Source organism: Lathamus discolor, chromosome 5, assembly GCF_037157495.1.
Source record: "Lathamus discolor isolate bLatDis1 chromosome 5, bLatDis1.hap1, whole genome shotgun sequence".
NCBI lineage: Eukaryota > Metazoa > Chordata > Aves > Psittaciformes > Psittacidae > Lathamus > Lathamus discolor.
The window spans coordinates 46,014,239-46,032,707 of NC_088888.1; the positions used below are offsets into that span (position 1 = coordinate 46,014,239).

An 18,469-nucleotide genomic window follows, 5' to 3' on the forward strand; every position below is an offset into this window, starting at 1 on the left:
CAGTGGCCTTCTAGCCCAGAATTGTAGAACACTGTAGTGTGGTTTGAGTTTGTTGATTAGAAGTGAAAAGGCTGTTAGATTCTTCAGGTAAACTGGGAGAAACACCAATTAACAGTGATTAAAACTTGCTTTTACTTAGAAATAAGATACAGGGCAAACAGACCCATTTAGTTGTAACACTGTGCTGTGAGGAGTGGAAAGTGGACTGAAACAGAGATTCAGAGCAGTACCTAGGGGAAAGCTACTGTATCTGATACAATCAGATACATATATGTGAAATCAGCAGTGCTTCCTGTAAGAAGCAAGTCTGCTTTTTTTAATGATGCAGTGAATTTTTCAGTGTGAAAGAAAAACATTCCCCACCCAAGATAATATATTTACGTATATCCAGTCAGAGCAGACAACTAAAATAGGAAATATTTAACTGCCACAAATTAGCATATAAGAAGTTCTTAATTAATGTCTGATTATCTCGAATCAATAATGAATCTCTTGTTCATTTTTTTGTTTATTGGAATGGAAGTGATATATCTTGAAGACGATAAAGAGAATGATGGTGATTGCCTGATTCTTACCAAGTTTTTCTTCTGTCTGGGGTGCTGTGGGTGCTGATTGAAGTACACTCTCATTCCCACTAGAGGGGGGTCCTCTCAGCCTAGGTTGTAATGCGTTTTGGCTTGTCTCTTTTTTATTTAATTCAGCATGAGGAAAAACTCACGTTGTCCTACATCTTGTTTCAGTACTTTCTGTTGAGTATCTTATGGTGTCAGCAATTACTTGTTTCTTACTGGTCTTAACTGCCTTTTATACAAAGAGTTAAAACCCAAAATGAGTGGACTAACACACTGGTAAACACAGTAGTAACAAAGAATACAGAGGGTGTTTTATTTCATTGTCTGCAAGATGAGGACAGGTATTTAGCACAGACGTGGTGTGATCACTCTTGGAAAACAGAAGTGGCGTTATCAGACCTGTTCAATAACTTCTTTTAATTAGAATTATTTTCACCAATAGCTGCGCTCCGAACCATTTTAATGTCTCTGTGAGCCTTACGTTCTAAGCATGAAAGAAAATACTTGTATATGTAAAGCAGACTAAATGTATAGTTTTTACATCAGCTTAAATTTCTGCTGTGCTCTTTGATGTCATAATTTGTACCTCTTCTCAGTTTCTCGGTGAAAAGGAGGATTGAGTTTTGTAAAATGCTCTGGTCATTGTGCCACGCTAATTCCTGTGTTTTGAAACTATGGCAGTTGTGAGTGTTCTCTTGGCCTTGAGCGAGCAGGAGCTTAGCGCAGCCTGTTTGTTGACAATACCCCTGTACTCTACCGTGAAGGTCCCCTCATGGTGAGGTGGCCGCCCCGCAGATGAGGCCGAGCGTGGAGGCCAAACAAAGGACGCCCTGCCTGATCTCTGCTGGGTCAGTGCAAGAGTTTTGTGCTGTCTGCAGTGTGCTCCTGTGGCAGCGAGTGTTGAGAGAGTACAGGGCAGAGGGCAGGCAGCTCTGGGCTGGCTTGGTGGGGCCATCAGCCCAGCTGGGACCACTTGGGAAGGAGAGGAAGAGAAAGAACAGTAGTGCAAGGGAAGGTGGACTGGAGCTGGCAAGGAGTTTGCCTCCTGGGGTCAAGAATGGAGGCAGAGAGGGACCCAGTGTCACAGAGAAGGCTCCAGTTTTCCTAATGAATCTCCACAACTGAAGTGTAGCAATGTAATAAGCGTTAATGGATCTGGAGGTAGCTTCTAGGGTATGTGACTGGCACATACTGGATAAAGAAAACTGAGTTTCCAACAAGATTGTTCATGTTTTTGGGGTCTGCCTAGTTACAGTAGCTGGATGTTGTACTAAAACAGTAAGCTTAGTGGAAATGAGCATTCGCAGTTTAGATGGATACTGTATTAATGCTAACTGGGCTGCTTCTGGTAGTGGAATTAGTTTTTCCTAAGGCCACTTGAGCGCCTGGGCAAGGTACTGTATTGGGACAGGCAGTCACACTGTTACTAACAAATCCAGTGGCTGATTATTCTCTTTTTGGCCCTGGGCAAGTCACTTAACCCTCTGTCTGTTTCTTTATCTGTAAAATATATTATGGATATTTATCAGTCTCACCAGGACTGATTGTTTAATATTTATAAAGTGCCTAAAGGATTAGAAGCTTAATATAAGTAGCTAATATGTATCATTTTAGATTGATTTTATTTACTTGATTTTTTTCCCCCTACCTTCTATTGAATGAGATGCTATTTTGTAGCCTCTTGCTCGTGTTCCTAATCAGCTGGACAGGTCAGATTTGGGTAACTTCAGGTTCATTTTCTTCTTTTATTCCTAGTTCCTATAAATGCTTTATCTCCTTCCTCCTTTTTTCCCTCCCTTTTTTAATTTAGAGATGAAGAGATACCATATGTTGCTAGATCATGACATAAATATATTTAAGTGCTCCCATCATTGTTAGTTTATCTGCCTTTCCATTATAAACCCTCTTGTTCAGGGGTTTATAACTCTGGCATTATAACGTGCTTCAGGCTGAAACTTGACATTCATTTTTTCCCTCTTGATTTGCTTTAAATCCTTCACTCTTCTTAAGTTAAACTGGAGATTAGATACATTAGTTATAGTTATACTAGTTGTATAAATCATGATGCAGCAGTAGGCATTTTAAACAGGATGTAAATCAGAGAAATGGAGAATTTCCTCGTTGTTAAACCGTGCACCTGGGAGTAGGAATCTGGGATTCTTTTCCTGACTGTGTCCCTGGCTTGGTACATGACTGCTGAGAAATTATTCAGCCTCTTTCCACCTTGGTCTTTTTTCTGTAGATTGGAATGGTGACATTTCTTACCTCGCTGGTGTATTGGGAAGCTTAATTAGAATTCGTAAAAGAACTGAGATTCTCAGGTGAAAGGGGATGAAGTGTGAAGTATTTTTAAGGAGTCTTAACAAAAAATCAGTGTGCCTGCTCTTCTGCGTCCGTTGCCTGTTGTCCCAGATCAGTGCTTAGAGCTGTGCAATCTGTGGCTTTACGTCAGGTTGAGAAACCTTGTGTGTGTCGTGAGGGATGCTCTCTGAGTTTCCTCTTGTCAGGATTTCTGTTGTCAGCTGTTAGTTTGGCATGTCCTATTGTGTGTAGGCTTCCTAGGGTTGACCAAGAGTGGCATCTTCATTTGCAGATCACTTCTTTGCCTGGACTGTGGTGCTGTGCTCAGGGAGAGAGAGGTTCTTGGTGGTGGCTAAATGTGAAATTATCTTTTTCCTTATAATTTCAGGTTGGAGTCTTGGCCTCCGAGGATGCTACATTTGGACACAAGGTGTGTAGTTTGATGCAGTTTTGTTACATAGGTCCCATCAGTTTGAACTGTTGGATGTGTTGTCACAGAAGATGACACTTTTCAGCCTGAGAATTCAGGACCCTGTGACTTACATCCATCAATTCTTTCCCTTATGTGTGGTAATCTGACAATGACACATAAGACTGTCTAAATGCTGTTACTTGGTGTAAAACCCGTGAGGAAGTTTTACTTGCGGAAGCCCATGGAACGTCAGCTTTGTAGTAACTCTGGAGATTAGACTGGTCCAAATGCTGGATTTGTTCTTGTTCCATAGATTTGCAGCTCAAAAGTTGTAGTTGTTATCTGTTTTGCAGTCTGCTGAGTAAGCCACTTTGGTGATGGTCCTTTTTCACAGTGCATCTCAAGTAGAAAGTAGTACATTGAACAGCTGCATCACCCTGTGTTCAATTGTAGATCAATGTATGGCACACCGTGTTGGAGAGGCTGCTTTAAACATGCTATGCTAAATAGATGGGCTGTATCCTAGTTATTGCTCAAGTTTCTTTGGCCAGTGAGCATTATGGTGATGACCACAGTTTTAATCGAGCACTAATTGCAGATGATTTTAAGCAGGGTAGATTGTGTGTAGGCTATATCTGCTTAGCCAGGAGGAGAATGGGGAGGGGAAGAAGGAGATTGTAGGAACAGTAGGCCAAATTATGACAATGAAGAGTTTCCTGCTGCTGAAGCCCACATGCTGTGATACTACTGCAGGTGAGAAAATAGCAGTAAAATAGTGAGAAAATACTGTCAAGGTTAAAAAAAAAAAAAAAAAAAAAAGTTCTCCAGTTTTATATAGAATACAAAAAAGTTAAACAGAAAAAAAACCCCAAACTTTTAGAGCACGTAAATATTTGTGATGCTAAAATTTACATTGTGGTTGTATTGTACATTTTTATGTTGATCTCTGCTAAAGTGATTTAAATAAATTATTAAAAAACAGAACTACTCCAGTATTATTTGAAGTATTTAGCATATGGTAGTCTGCAGTATTTTCTGAGGTTTATTTAATACCCAGCCTGCATACAGAATATTTCTTGAATATTTAATAAACTTGGAGGGTCAGCTGTTGTGAACTCATCTTCATAATCCTTCAGACTAGGCGGGTAAACAGAAATGTTGCTGAAGATTATTGTAGCAAATAGCTTTCACAAAGAAAGCACTGTGGAGGAATCTTCTTACTTGTTTCATGGCTAGACTTGCAAGCTGGTTTTCAGTCTTTGAGTCATCTTGATGGACATCCTTTGAACCTCCTTTTCATTATCAAAAGTTTTAAGAATTTCTAGTACTAGGCTTCAGGTGTACAGAACTGAGTCGTTATGCTTGCCAACATCATCCTCCAGAGTCTCAAGCAACTTTTCTGTAAGATTAAGCTTCAGAACAGACAGGGTCTTCTTACTCCCTTGAAACAGTAGCATAATGTTACATAGTGAACTGTATATGTCGAGGGATGTCATGTACTTTTTATCAGTCAAGGAGAAAGGTAAATGTTCATCATGTTCATTCATGGTAAATTCCAGAATTTATATTAGCTGTCTAGGCGTGCTGTGAAAGCACTTTCTTTCCTCCTCTCCCTTAAGAAATGCTTCCTTTACTGTCTGTCTCAATGACAAATAAATATTAGTGTGTCTGTTACATCAAGTGTCTTTGTTAGATTAACAAATGAGTGGGTATGCCCATGGAGAGTATGTATGAGCACCATTTTTTAATGAAAAATAATTTTAGTTTTATAAATCATAAAATAAGTTGATATGGTGAATACCAGGTAACACAGATGAGAAGGATGTGAGGTTAAAAGTTTCCATGATATAATGCTTTTCTTGATCCCAGCTTTTAGCCTGTGTTTCCCTCCAGGTCTGTTGGAGACTGTTGAATTGGCTGTCTTTATGGGTTTGGGTGTAGCATATACTTCTGCTTGAGACATTGTAGGTCCTCTCTACATGCATAAGCAGAAGCATAATTTGCTGCAGGCAAAACCTTCTTTTGACTGTATCCATTCCATCTGTCCTTAGACACTTATCACTTAGTTTTAGGATTGTTGACAGGCTGTGTTGCCTGTAGATACTAGAACACCAGTTTAAAAACAGAGTATTTCTAGACTGCTGAAAGAGTTTACAATGTTATCAGTTAGTCGTAAATTCTCTGTGATTTTAGTCTCATGGTAAATCTGCGATCTGGCAGCAAATGGAGCTGTTTCCCAGGAAAGCACTCTGAATAGATGGCAGAACATTGTTCAGCTTCACTGTGGTTGTTGTCAGTGAAGTGAAGGTCTGGCTGGTGTAGTCTACCCCTAGGATAGTTGAGCCTTTGGTGATGATAAGTGCATGTAGAAATCAGCTACAGGATGCTTTTGATGCAAGATACACATACTGATTTGGACTAAATAATTTTTATTTTAGAAAAGAAAATTAAAAGCAAAAATAGTTTCGCACTGTCAAAATGCCCAGTTAAGAGGCACCTTGAAGTACCAAACAAAAAGGGTGCAAATTCCAGACCATCAGCAAAAGTCCTTCAGAATGTTCACTTCACCTCACCTTTTTAATGAGAAAACAGTTTTCCCAGAACAAAGGTAAATGAATGTAAGGCATTTATTGGAGTAAAAATGAGATTTTAATATGGACTACTTTTTTTTTTTTTTTTTTTCCTTTTGGTATTCTTTAATGAACCATGAAAATGCAAGCAGCTTTTCAATCAGCTTTAAAGTTGTGTTTTTATAAGTAAAAAGATGCACAGGTTTGACAGCATTGCTGTCCAAACCTTTCCTTTGGTTGAGTAATAGGAAGCAAAACCATTCAGCTTTCTTTGCAACTAATTTTACAGAAGGAGGAAGCTGTTAGTGTGCTGTAACAGCTTTTTTGAAGATGGTACATGTGGTGTTCAGTTTCATTTACACATTCATTGGTGTGTGTGTTTGTATGCGTGTTTGTTTCTTAAAGGAAAAACCTAAACATCTAGCTTTTGACTGATCCTTCTGCTTCAATATTTAGAAGGATTGTGATATATGCGTGGTGGTTTATGGAGAGATGTAGGGGAAATGACCACCTAGCAAATCACAAACAGCTGATGGGAGATCTGGGACAGGCATAGCAGTTATGCCTGGTTCATTCAAATTCTGCTGAGTATAAACTTGCATATATAATAAGTTTCTTGAAAACCGTAGTTGCCAAGAGACTAACACAGAGTGAGTAGATGAAGTGGTATCTGCTGGAGTCTGGAGCCAACAGCCAGGAATGTATTTCAAAGTTGGAAACTCCTTCAGTCCCATTAATCTTATTAAAGCCTAATGGTGATGTGTAAAAGACTAACAGTACCAATTTATTTTGTGTTTATTTTAGCTGGAATAGGAAGATAGATCTTAGCAGATGGGATCAGTGTTCCCAGATGGTAGAAAAAATTAAGAGGGATACAAAGATGTGAAAAAGAAGAAAAGACTAAGGTGCACAGAGCAGAAATAAAAGGTTTAACCGTTTTGAATTATGCTGATTTAAACATGAAAGCAATGAACAAATAAAAATAACAGCATCTTGAGGATTTTTAAATCCTCCTTTAGAGATTCAGATGCTCAGTTTCCATAAGAACGTTTTAATTCCTGAGATAGAATTGAAAATCTTAGTTCGAAAGGTTGGTTATTATATGAAGATTTAACCCACATTTTATTGTTGTAGGAGCCACATACTGGCATCAGTTGGAGTTACAGTGTCAAATGTGGTAGCACGTACTCCATACAGACTACAAATGGTGTTTGGCCCTATCTAGAGAACAAGTTGCTTGGCTTTTTAAATATTTGTGCTTGGTATACTCTCTCTCCTTTCCTTCCCCTTCCCTAAGGCTTTTACTGTCAGCATCTACCTGACCCAAATAACGTAGGGTAGAGGAGGCTTCATTCAGTTAAGCAGAGTGAGATCACCTCGTCCACGTGTCTCAACGTGTCTGTGGATGTGTAAAGTGCCAGAAGCTCTGTTTGCAGAGACGGCCGCAGAGCCCGCCTACCGCAGCTAATGCCGAGATGCAGTGATCCCAGCTTAGTGCAGCATTAATATAAATAAGTTTGTTAATGGCAGTCCAGCAGCTACATGTCAGAAGGCTCACAACTTTGTGCAACAGGAAAAGAGACACTTATGTTCCCACAGTGGGGGAGCTCCACCAAGAACAGGACTCTCTTATTTGGTAGTGAGCTTTAATCCTTCCATTGTGTGTCGTTTTAAGCTGTGTTGTGATGTAATTGGCTTAATCATTACTATTATGTTGCTTTGCACAAGTTAAGATTGTAATTTGACATATGGAAATGAATGGCAACTGAATTAGTGATTTGCAGGTGTCATTTAAAAACGGGACAGGGAAGAAAGCCTTTCATATCTTGCAAGCAGCATGTTTGCTAATGTACAGAGGCAGAATCAACTACACAACTGCATCTCATGCTGCCTTGAAGTAGGAGCAAGCCTCACCTGTTCATTTCTGGGACTCTGCTGCTTGGGTTGAGAAAAGAATCATTCCCGATGGGTATATTCACTGTAGGAGTGATTTTACATTTCCTTTGCAGAAGACAAATACAGGAGAAAAGCTTTCTCTTTGATTGAGAAATCAGCATAATGGAGACACAGCTCTATTAGTGAAATGCAGCAGGGGTGGCATTTCTGATGTGTCTGTGTCTGTGTGATGGAGCGTTCAGCATTGTTCGTGGAACCAGATGTTTTTTGTGACATGGCATAAAGTGATGACCTTGTCTCCATAATTCAGTAACTCTGGAAGTTGTTGAAAGAATCTGTTCCTTAGTCTTTCTAAGTATGTGCTGCTGGGATGCATTATTTTAATGTTCTTTCTCTGATACAGGATACGTCGTTTTGAGACTCAAATGTACTTAAGACCTAAAACACCTTTTTTTTTTTTTTTTACCTCCCAAACATGCTACTTCTACTTGAGTTTATTAAGTTGGGGTTGGGTATTTTGTTTATTTCAATTGATTTTTTTTTTGGGGGGGGGGGGGGGGTCTTGTGTGGTTTGTTTCTTGCTTTCCTCCACCTTGCAAATGCTGCTTTATTGCACGACTCAGCACATCACAGTGCATCTTCCATAGCCCACTTATTTTCACAGTCCAGATAACAGAAGTCCAACTCCTGAGGGGAGATTCAGCTGCACAAGGTAGCTACGTGCCAGCTTCCTGGTTTGAAGCATAGAACACTGAAGAGAATACATGGCTGACTGGGAATTACGACTGTGCAAATCTAGAAGGAAACTGTTGTTCTAGCCGTATCCGTAACACGGAACCCTTGATACAGGAGATTGAGATGCCATTTGAGAAAATTAAGAAAGCGTGTTCTCAAGAGATTTTTTTCCTTAATTTTATTATCACTATTTTTATTTGTATTAGTTTGATTGCAACAAAACAGTACTTACTTCTTGGAAAGAAGGAGAAAAGAAGCCATTGACGGAGAAAAAAAGTAGGCATTAAAAATTGTTTTCTTTTACAGCACGCCTTGTTTAAGCCTGCTTTCTTTTGTTGAAGACTCTAAGCAGCCTCTGCTTCTGCCATCTGGTGGTTTTTAATAAAAGTTGCATCTTCAAAGCCAAATTAAATTGTTTTAAAGCCAATTAATCCTTTTCAGAAGAGGATGTTTTCAAGTGTCTGAATTATCTCTGTCTTGATATGTTGACACTTGGAGTGTCTATGTGTGTGCTTAGTATATGGGAAAATACAGAGAAATGAGCCCTCATTTACATCTGTCTTTGCGCTGTTGACTTAGGTAGGAAGCTGGGGGTTGTAAATAAGATTTTGGATTTGTTTCAGCTTAGAAGAAATAGATACTCATATTAGCCTCTAGCGATTTCTGTTTTGTTGCTCAGAGCAGAGTTAGGATTACATGTTTCCCAGTTCTGTTGTTTTCTTTGTGGAGTTGTTGCACCTGAGGTGTTCAGATGACTGAAAGAATTTCCCAACCTTCTTTCATTGAGTCATTTTTAAAACTGTGTTTTAAGATTGCTGAAGTCTTATGAGTGCCCTCTGCGCTGGCTGTTTTACTAAGAGTAGAGAATGGCATTACAGCAGGGAACAATATTCTTAGGGACCCCTTATACCTGTGTCAGAGTGTTCTGAAGTAAAGTAGCAGCAACTTGAGCATGTTTCTGCCTAGACGTTTGCAAATCACTGGGATGTTATTTGGGAAAATTCAGGAAGATGCAAAAGCAAGCAATTGTGATAATGTTTCAGAAATTTCATCTATGTAATCAATAGTTCTTAATATCTGATGAGTTTTGTCTCAATAAATAAAGTTCCTCTCCATCCATTGTGCAGTCCCCACTGTGGTCCAGCTTTGTCCTGAGTACTGTGGGCTGTACAGGAGAGTGTATCTAACCACCTTGAGTAGGTAGGGTGAAATCAGTACAAGAGTACAGTATCCCATCGAAATCCATTCCAAACAGCACCTGCTTGTCATCGTGCCCCACTCCTCACAGCTCACTCCTGCTTCTCATGGAAGAGAGGATTTTAAAGTTCCCTGGGGGGATGGAAAAAAGTGAGAGCTTCTTAGAGTTTCTGATGCCTCCTTGTGCAGTGGTGGTGGATCTGGACAAACAAGCTTGCATGAAGAAGAAAAAACAAAATGATACACAGAATAGGAAGAAAGGTTGTATGTTAACCAAGAACCCCAAGATGTAAGAACATCAAGACACGCTGGATAAATGGCGTAGTAATAGTGGTTTTTTTCTTCCTTATACCCTGTAGTCCGCACTCCTGGACTACAGTCTCAGGAAAGACAAGACCGGGCAAGGCTTTAGGAAGGAGCTCTCTCATGTGGCAGTGTCCTTGTTGAGGGTACAGTGTGTCAGTGTTTCTTGGATATTCCCTTGTTTCTTCTTCTGCCAGTGACCCAAGTGTATCAGATGCTCTTTGTCAGCATGAAGCATCTCGCAATGCTGGCGGAATAAATAGTGATGGCTGCAGGGATAGATTTAGGCACATGAGTATGTGGTAACATTTGTTTTACAAAACTCCCGAGCCTCTGTGGCAAGCTGGTGTGAGCTCAGCTGGTGAACATCAGCCTTCCTTAGCACCTTTGAATATCTCACTGTCCTGTGTTTTGCCCAGCACCTGCGGATTAGTGCTAAAAAAGTGTAACTTGATAGGTTTTCTCTAGCATCATCTCTAGTTTTGGTCATGCATAAACATGATGAACAGCGTTCATCTCCAGTACTGTGCAGTTTATGTTATTAAGTTTTTGGTATGGCCACATTTTGGGTTTTCAGATGAGTTTAAAGCCTCCACCACCTCTCCGAGAACACAGTGGGGACAGAAATCAGTGTGCAGTTTTCAGAAACAGATGTGTATGTAGTTCATGGCAACTATTAGGTGTTTCCTCAAGTGATGTTTGTAAGAAGGCTTGGCAGCTGGGTTTGCTTTTCTGATTCATGAGTCCCTCTTTGGCCAGTTCTATAACAATTTAGGTTGCCACTTTTTTGAAATTGGCTGCTACAACATGGAAGTGTCCAGCTTTTGTGGCAGCAGCCGTAGCAATCCATACTTCCCTCGCTTGCGTTTTGGAAGAGATGATCTGTAGTGTGGTTTGCCCTTTCCAAGCTCCGTAGAAATGCCAGAAGAGCACAAAGTTTGATGCTTTCATGGTGAGAGCATGCATCACCTTCAGGGTTTGACTGAACCCACAACCCACCACTTCACACCAGTAACTAAGATGTGGCGATAGCAGTTACCACAAAAAAGGAAAAAAAGGAAAAAAAGAAAAAAAGAAAAAAAAAACCCCACAAAACTTATTTTCTCAGCCTTCCTTCTGTAACTGCATTCTTAACTGGTGGGTGCATTTGGGTTGCCTGACCCTAGTGTGCCAGAGCTGACTGCCAGCATCTAGGTTAGGGTTCTCCCTCCCTCAGCTCTTAACATGTAACCAGGGTGATGCTTGCCTGATGCGGCGGGTCCTTTACAGTTCTGTGTGGCCTCTGATTTATACTGCTGGTTTGAACTTTGAGGGAGTATCAGATCTACCAAGAAGTGATCTAACAATTGGCACACAATGTTTGCTTGTAAATACCTGCACGTTTTAAATAAATGTTGAGGCAGGTGGTCTCTTTGGGGGTGGGAACAGGGCAGGACAGAGTATTTGCAAATAGTTTGCAGTTCCTTCTTGATTAGGAGAGCAGGTTAGACCAGATTTCTTTTTCTTCTGTAAATTCTACCTGATTGCACAACTGGTGGGACCAGAACTGCTCCCTCCAGCAACCAGCCCCACCTTGCTACAGGAAGCCTGTTCGGATTGATATTGTGACTTAAAGAACAAGAAAGAAACCACAAATATTTACATTTTTTAAAAACTACTGTTCATTTGTTTGGGTTGGTTTTGGGTTTTTTTTTTTTTTTTTTGCACAGCATTCTTTTTTAACAGCCTGAAATACATGTACAGAAAAAGATTCACATTTCTGCCATGTGGCTGCTTCCCTTGATTGCATAGTCGGCTCGTTAAAACTAGTGCCAGGGTTGAAGAATAAGAATTGCAAAGAGGAACGTGAGAAAGTTGTTGGGAAGACAAATACGATTTAAGTTTTCATTTCCCCCTTTTTTCTCTGAGACAGGGTCAGGTGTGTATCATGCTTCTGAGCTGTGCTTTGCTGGAAAAAGGGCTGTTGACATGTAGCAGATTTCAAAGAAGAAAAAACAATGACAATAATACAGAATCTCAGGCTTTTCACTGAACATACATTTCTTCTACAGAAAACACCGTTTTGTAACTTTGATGCTTCAATTATTCCATTGTTCAGTTTTTAAGAATTTCTTGTGTGACAGGGTTTTCTAGTGAATTGGGATTTTGATGGATAATTTTATTATATTACAAGGACACTGGGAAATCTTGTTTTTCAAGATCCTTTCTTTGATTTTCTTTGTGAACGGATCTTAATATTTTCTAATACTGGAAGATCAAGATTACAGATGGTTTCACCGTGATTTTCCTCCTGTTGCAACGCTTTAAATTGTTTAATATTATACACACGTAACCTGTTGTGATATATTTCTAATGTAGCAATCATTATGTGTTTTATGATTTTATTACTAAATCCTTCTACTACCTGAAATAGGAAGCAGACGGATTTACAGTCTCTCTAGTAAAATTTGCCTTAACATTTTAATCTTAAGCAAAATAAGCATCATTCGTACTGTTCTATTTAATGTGACTGTCTGTTTTCATTCCACTGGCTGATTCTTCCCCCTCCCTTTATCAAGATCTATTTGAATCTCCCTGAGCCGCCTGTGAAACTTCATCACAGTGTTATTCCTCGTGTCAGAACCGATGTACCGATTACCTCGTAAATATAATCTAGAACTAGAGTGGTTTTATAACTTCAGTCCTTGTGCAAGGGCTGTGCTCCAGTGGAGTGGTGTCCTCCTTAGAAACACTGTGGGAAGGGCAGTTAGAATGCATACTAATTTAAAAATTAATAAATGTATTTTGAGAAATGTGTTAACTGCTGTTTATGAAAGGAAGCATTGAAGTGAATCGTGGAACTGGCTTTTGTCACATCTAAGTATCTAAATATCATTATAGCACATACGATTGTGTGCAAAACCTTTACTGTAATGTAGGTACGGCTGTTTATATGCTTATTAACTTGTAGGTGTTTAGCTGTGGTGTGTGCAGAATGCTGCTGAGTTCAGAGTCGTTAAGCTGCCCCAAACAGTACTCAGGGAAGGAATTGTATTGGCTGAAGCTTTCTTGGTTTGGTTTGGGGTTTTTTAAGCAAGCATTTTGTTTAATTTTTTTATTCATTTTTTTTTACCAGTAGTGTTGCAGAAAAGGATCTTGAAAGAGAAATTTGGGGATGCTGGGTTTGGAAATGGCATGAAATTAAGGAAAGTCGTTAGGATTTGAACTGGTGTCTTCGGTGGAACAAATGTTTAATATGGGCATGATACTCTTAGGATCCTGTGCATTGCCTGGCTTAGTTATGCAGAGGTCTGAAATTGAGACGTAGAAGTTCAGACTTGATACAGTGAGCAAGGGGAAGCTAATGGAGCACATTAAAAATGCAAGCTGACCTAGATATACTGTTGAATGGTGCCATGTGGTGTGCAGCTTTATATGGCAGGCTGCAGCATCTTGTTGACCAGAACAAAGGTGAAAAAGCTGAAAATACTGCGCTGTTCACAAATCCAAAGAAAAGGTTGAAGAATTGGGCCATCCTGTTCTTACAGGTGGCATTAAGCAAAACACCACTTTTTCGCTATGAAAGCAGCTATTGATTTCTGTTAAATGTGTACAACATTTGTTTAAAAACCCCTTCAGGAACTACTTCTGGGAAATGATCAATGTGCATGTCCCATTGCTATCAGTGTGTGTCTACTTCCTGCTGTCTCCTACCTAAGCTACATGTACACAGGTCCCTGGCAGATGGAAGGGAAGCCATAGTATTGTGCCAGCAGTTAGGTGACCAGATCTGAGTTCTTTCTGGAATATGATGAAATTCAGTATGGTAAAGGGTAGCAGAATCCAGTCATTAGTTTCACGCTACTTTTAATTCCAGATTAATTTTGAAAAACTATTTTAAGAGGTGTCAAAGTATCAGAAAATGTTCATATGATATTATTTTCCAGATAATTAATATTAAAATAGCTTTCAGCTTCTGTTTGAAACTCGATGGAAAGTAATTCATTTTTGCATTGAGACAGTTTCAACTTTGAATTACTATCTTTGCTTATTTATACATACCAGAAAAAAAGCTTACGGAAATGTTGAGTTCCCACCACCCTTGCATTTGCCCTAGTCTCTGTTCGACTTGTGTAAGTGCAGGCATATATGATTGGTATATTATATATTTTTGTAAGACTAGGAGGTTTAAAATGGGTTTTTTTAGGGCTGTAGGTTATAATGTTTTTTTAGTTGGTACTATAATAATAAAAAAGGCTTGCATGTACCTGTGATGCATTTGATTCCTCCCTGCAGTGACTCATTGTGGATCTCTCACAGCTAAGTGCTTGTTCCTTGTGATCAGAGGAAAATGCTACACACCTTCTGCTTCGTGCCTATTAAATTCAAGTTTCTATTGTAGGCAGCATTACACAGCTATCTTGAAGAATTAAAGGAGAAAAAAATACCAGCAACAGTAACTGAAGTGGAAATTTTAAAAGCAGCTTTGTTCCCCCTCAGCCCTAATGTCAATGTTCAGGGCATTTCAGTTTTCGTGCTTGCCTCTTCCAAATACACAAATTTTTCCTTCCTCCTGTTCAGAGCACCCGTCTTTGGTACCCTGATGAAATTAGTGACCATAATGGCAGTTAATCTTTTCTCTCTTCTGGAACCTAAATGATGGATACCGACCTTTTTTTAGTCATGTTATGCTAAACATAGCATATAGTTCCTTTATCTGGACCTGTATTTTGAGTTGAAGAAGGGATTGTTTTCTCTAATTTTGTTACTTCCCCCCCTGCCCCCCCCATTCCCTGAGGGAATGGTCTGGAGAACAAAGTGTCCGTGTTCCTGGGAACAGAAATAGATTGTTCCATTCATAATTTAGTGATCTATTTCTGTTTGGCAAAGTTAAGCATATGCTTAACTTCAGGTCTGTGATTAAATCTCACTGACTCCAGTACAACCTAAATGCTTTGCAAAACTGTGGCTTTTATTCCCATCTCACCATAGCACCATTCCTTCTGTCACTGCTCTTTTTTTCCTCTTTTTTTCCCCTCCTCAGCCCTGCTGCAAGTTGACTGTGCTTAGTGTCAGCAGTTTATGTTCTGCATGTTTAATGAAGGCCATGGCTCAGCTCAGCATAGCCCTTCCCCTTACGCTGACAGAATTTTGATAAATGAGATTTCCTTGTGTGGAGAGCTGAGAAGGGGCTTTGACAGGAAAAGGCAGGGCATGAAATCGGCAGGTGTCAGGGTGTGCAAATTACAGGCGTTTTAAACCAAAACCAAAGTGAAGAACCTGTTACGACTAACCGTCTTCAAAATGTGTATATTCCTGTGAAGCACAAAAAGGATTTAGCAATATACAAGCAAACCAGAACAAATTTCAGTAAGCAGTAATCTGAATCAATATATTTCTACCTTCCTTTTTGGTCCATATTCCCTACGACCTCAATTGTCAAAGTATGCTGTAAAAGCGATTGGATTATGATAATCATAGCTGATTGTAGCACATGGAAATACATTTCAGTTGTGGTTTATGTCCTATGCTGATGCAAACCATTAGAAATTCTCCATTTTATGCCCACTCAAGTTATTGACTGCAGTAGAATAACAGAGGGAACTAGTTGCACAGATGAAAGGAAACTGCCAGCAGATATTGGAAAAAAACATTTCAACTGAGGAACGTTTTTATGATCCTTTCTTCATTTTCAGTTCTATTTTCATTTTTCTGATACTGCTCACTACATTCCCTCCTCGACCCCTGCTCTTTCAATCTTCCTCCATGCAGATTTAGCCCGTTCAGTGACCGATCCAGTGACCGATCTCCTATTCAGACTGTATTGCTGTGTAATTTAAAAGAATCTTTCTGTGTGGTCGCATGTGCCAATGAGGTATTGGATTGTTGAAGTAACATCAGACTCTTCACTGGAGATTATAATCTGACACAAATGATTGAAGGCCAGAAATAGATCCTGCAGACCTAAAAGTGGAGCTATTTTATTACCTCATCTAATGTTTCATGGAAGTTTCTGCAGCTGTAGCGGATTAAAGATGAATTGTTTTTATTGGAAAGATGAAGAGAAAGGACAGTTGGTATGGTTATAATAATTAATAAATAACACAGTTAATTACTGTGCTGGCTCTCCAGTATGTTCAGAGATTAATTCAAATCAGTCTAGGCTCGCTTCTATTAAAATACTCAAAACTGTATTTTTATACACAGAGAAATGTAAAATATATATATATATATACAAACATGTGTATTTAAATATATAATTTTATTTCTTATATATTGGTTTAGGTGATTGTTTTTTTTTCTCCTTGGTTTTTGCATGGCTTAAAAGCAGGGATGATTGCAGGTCTAATTTTTTTAGAGGTTGGTTTGTACCATACATGTGAACTAAATCTTTCTGTAACGTCCGCAAAGAGTTCCTCAGGATTTTCAGCTCACCTCCAGCCACCCTCTTTCCCTCCTGTCAGCCAGGTGCTGATGGGACCCCTACACACTTTGGACAAGCTTAGCATTGCACATGGTCACCCACTGGCATTTTCTGGTGTACAAATTGTCTCTTATAGAGCATATATTTTTTTAATTATTAAGGCATACTCTTCATTCGAATTCCATCTCATCCCAAATTTGTGCATGTATGTATATATATATAGAAATAAATAATCTAGCAGTTCTTTCTTTTCTGTTTTCTAAAACATCTTCAGATGTTTTACAGCAAAGCAGCTGCAGTTGCACAGGCAGTGACTTCCAAGAGTAGCTGTAGACCTTAGGCTATATTGTACCTTTTCCGTATTTTACAGTGTAACTTGTAATACACCCTTTTCAAATGCTGAATTCGAGTATCTTAGCCCCCCTTGATCACAAAGAGTATTTACAGACTTGTCTGGGAGGTGCTGGTGGCTGGATAGCAGGCAGGCAACATTCATGATTCCTGTAAATTGCAGCCAGAAAAGGCTCTTCCACAGCATATGATCAGGCCTTTGGGGCCATTGGACAACTGTGATTGCAGATGCAATTAGTGTCCCTGATCTTGGGTTTGTTTTTTTGAGGGCAGAAGAGTTTGGGAAGGGCCGCAGAAGATCTGGGTGTGAGTGCAGCACTCCCTGTGCTGTGCATGGGTAATGTGCTACAATCATATCCCCATCAGATATAAATGGACTTAGTTAAACAAAGAAAACCTGTGTTAAAAGGCAAAAAGAAAACAATGTCCGTTCTGCGTTGCAGATTTAAATGCTGTTTATTTTGCCTTAAAATGTAGGCAGGTGAAGAGTGGTTACATTTTTTTAATCCCTCATCAGTAAACCCCAGTAAGTAAGGCCTGGCAAGGTTTCCTTTCACTAGCTGCGATTTACTTCCTTCAGACTAGCAGGCAGAATTAAACCTTCAGTCCAGAAGAGAAATGTTTCAAAAGTATGTAATACATTATTTCTTGCAGGAATTCCTAAAATATATTATCTTGTGAAATAATTACAAGCAATTGCGAACAACAGTTTATATGGTATCACCTGTTATTTGTTTGGGGTTTTTTTTCTCTGCTGCAGTTTCTTTTTGTTGATCTTTACCATGAATATAAGCTTTATGAAAAAACATTGTTCACTAAGATTTGGAGATTAGTTTATGGTATTTTACCGTGATGTAAAGTAATTAAACTCTGACAGACAATGTAATTTAGAGATTGCATTCCATACATACCCTTCCATCATGTTCTGGCAAAGGCTGTCCTTCTGCTAAATCTGATAAAATACAAATTTCAAATCCAAATGTGCATGCGCATAAAAAACAACCATACCAAGGATGCCTGTCGCTTCGTGGCGTTGGCCAGCATCTTGGGTGCTTTGCATTCACACTCTCAGAATGTAAATTATTATGTGATAAACTGCAGCACTAACCTTACCCCTGGGGGAGTGCTGGCTTCTCCAAGCACATCCTGCACTCTGTGGGCTGGGTGCCACAGTTCTCTCAAGGCCAGGGTGCCACACTGGGCAGTGTGCTCCTGCTTAACCTCAAATATGTCAACAGCCCTCAATTAGAAGGCTTTTTCAAATGCAGAGTTATGTGGAGCCTGAAGTCTCACCAGAACTGGGGGCTGCACTGTGCAAAATCTGACCTGAACTTTTGGTGAGGCCCAGATGATCGCTGTAGAGGAGCAGGGTAGGCCTTCTGGATTTTCCACTGGCACATCTCTAAGGTAAAAGAAAAAAAAAAAAGCCTATGAGGTCTACACTGATTTCCAGATCTTTCTCCTGGTTAAAATTGTCTCCTCTTATTTTAGTCTCGTACTTCCAATTTTGTTCTGCAAAGTTATTTGAGTTCAGCGTGTTCTAATTCAGATCTGAAAGCCGGTTTTTGCTACACTCATATACACACGATCACTGTACCACGGTCTCCTTGCATATTTCAGAGACTCAGACTGTCTCATTCCAGGGCTTGCTTCCCTCAAGGCTCATCTCTCCTCAAGGCTCATCTCTTCTCCATGTTTTGATAAGGAGATGAAAGGTACAGAGAAGGGC

At 39.6% G+C, this 18,469-nt stretch overlaps 1 protein-coding gene across 6 annotated transcripts in view; it reads left to right on the forward strand.

Annotated features, from left to right (window-relative positions):
* Positions 1-18,469, forward strand: part of ARID1B (AT-rich interaction domain 1B) — a 330,916-nt gene that overhangs the window by 181,535 nt on the left and 130,912 nt on the right. For 3 of the 6 annotated variants that reach the window (XM_065680613.1, XM_065680617.1, XM_065680614.1), the window contains exon 5: positions 3,262-3,303. The exons of the other annotated variants lie outside the window; for them this stretch is intronic. In XM_065680613.1, the coding sequence (XP_065536685.1) occupies positions 3,262-3,303 (42 nt within the window). The remainder of the gene's footprint in view (positions 1-3,261; positions 3,304-18,469) is intronic. 6 annotated transcript variants of the gene reach the window in all.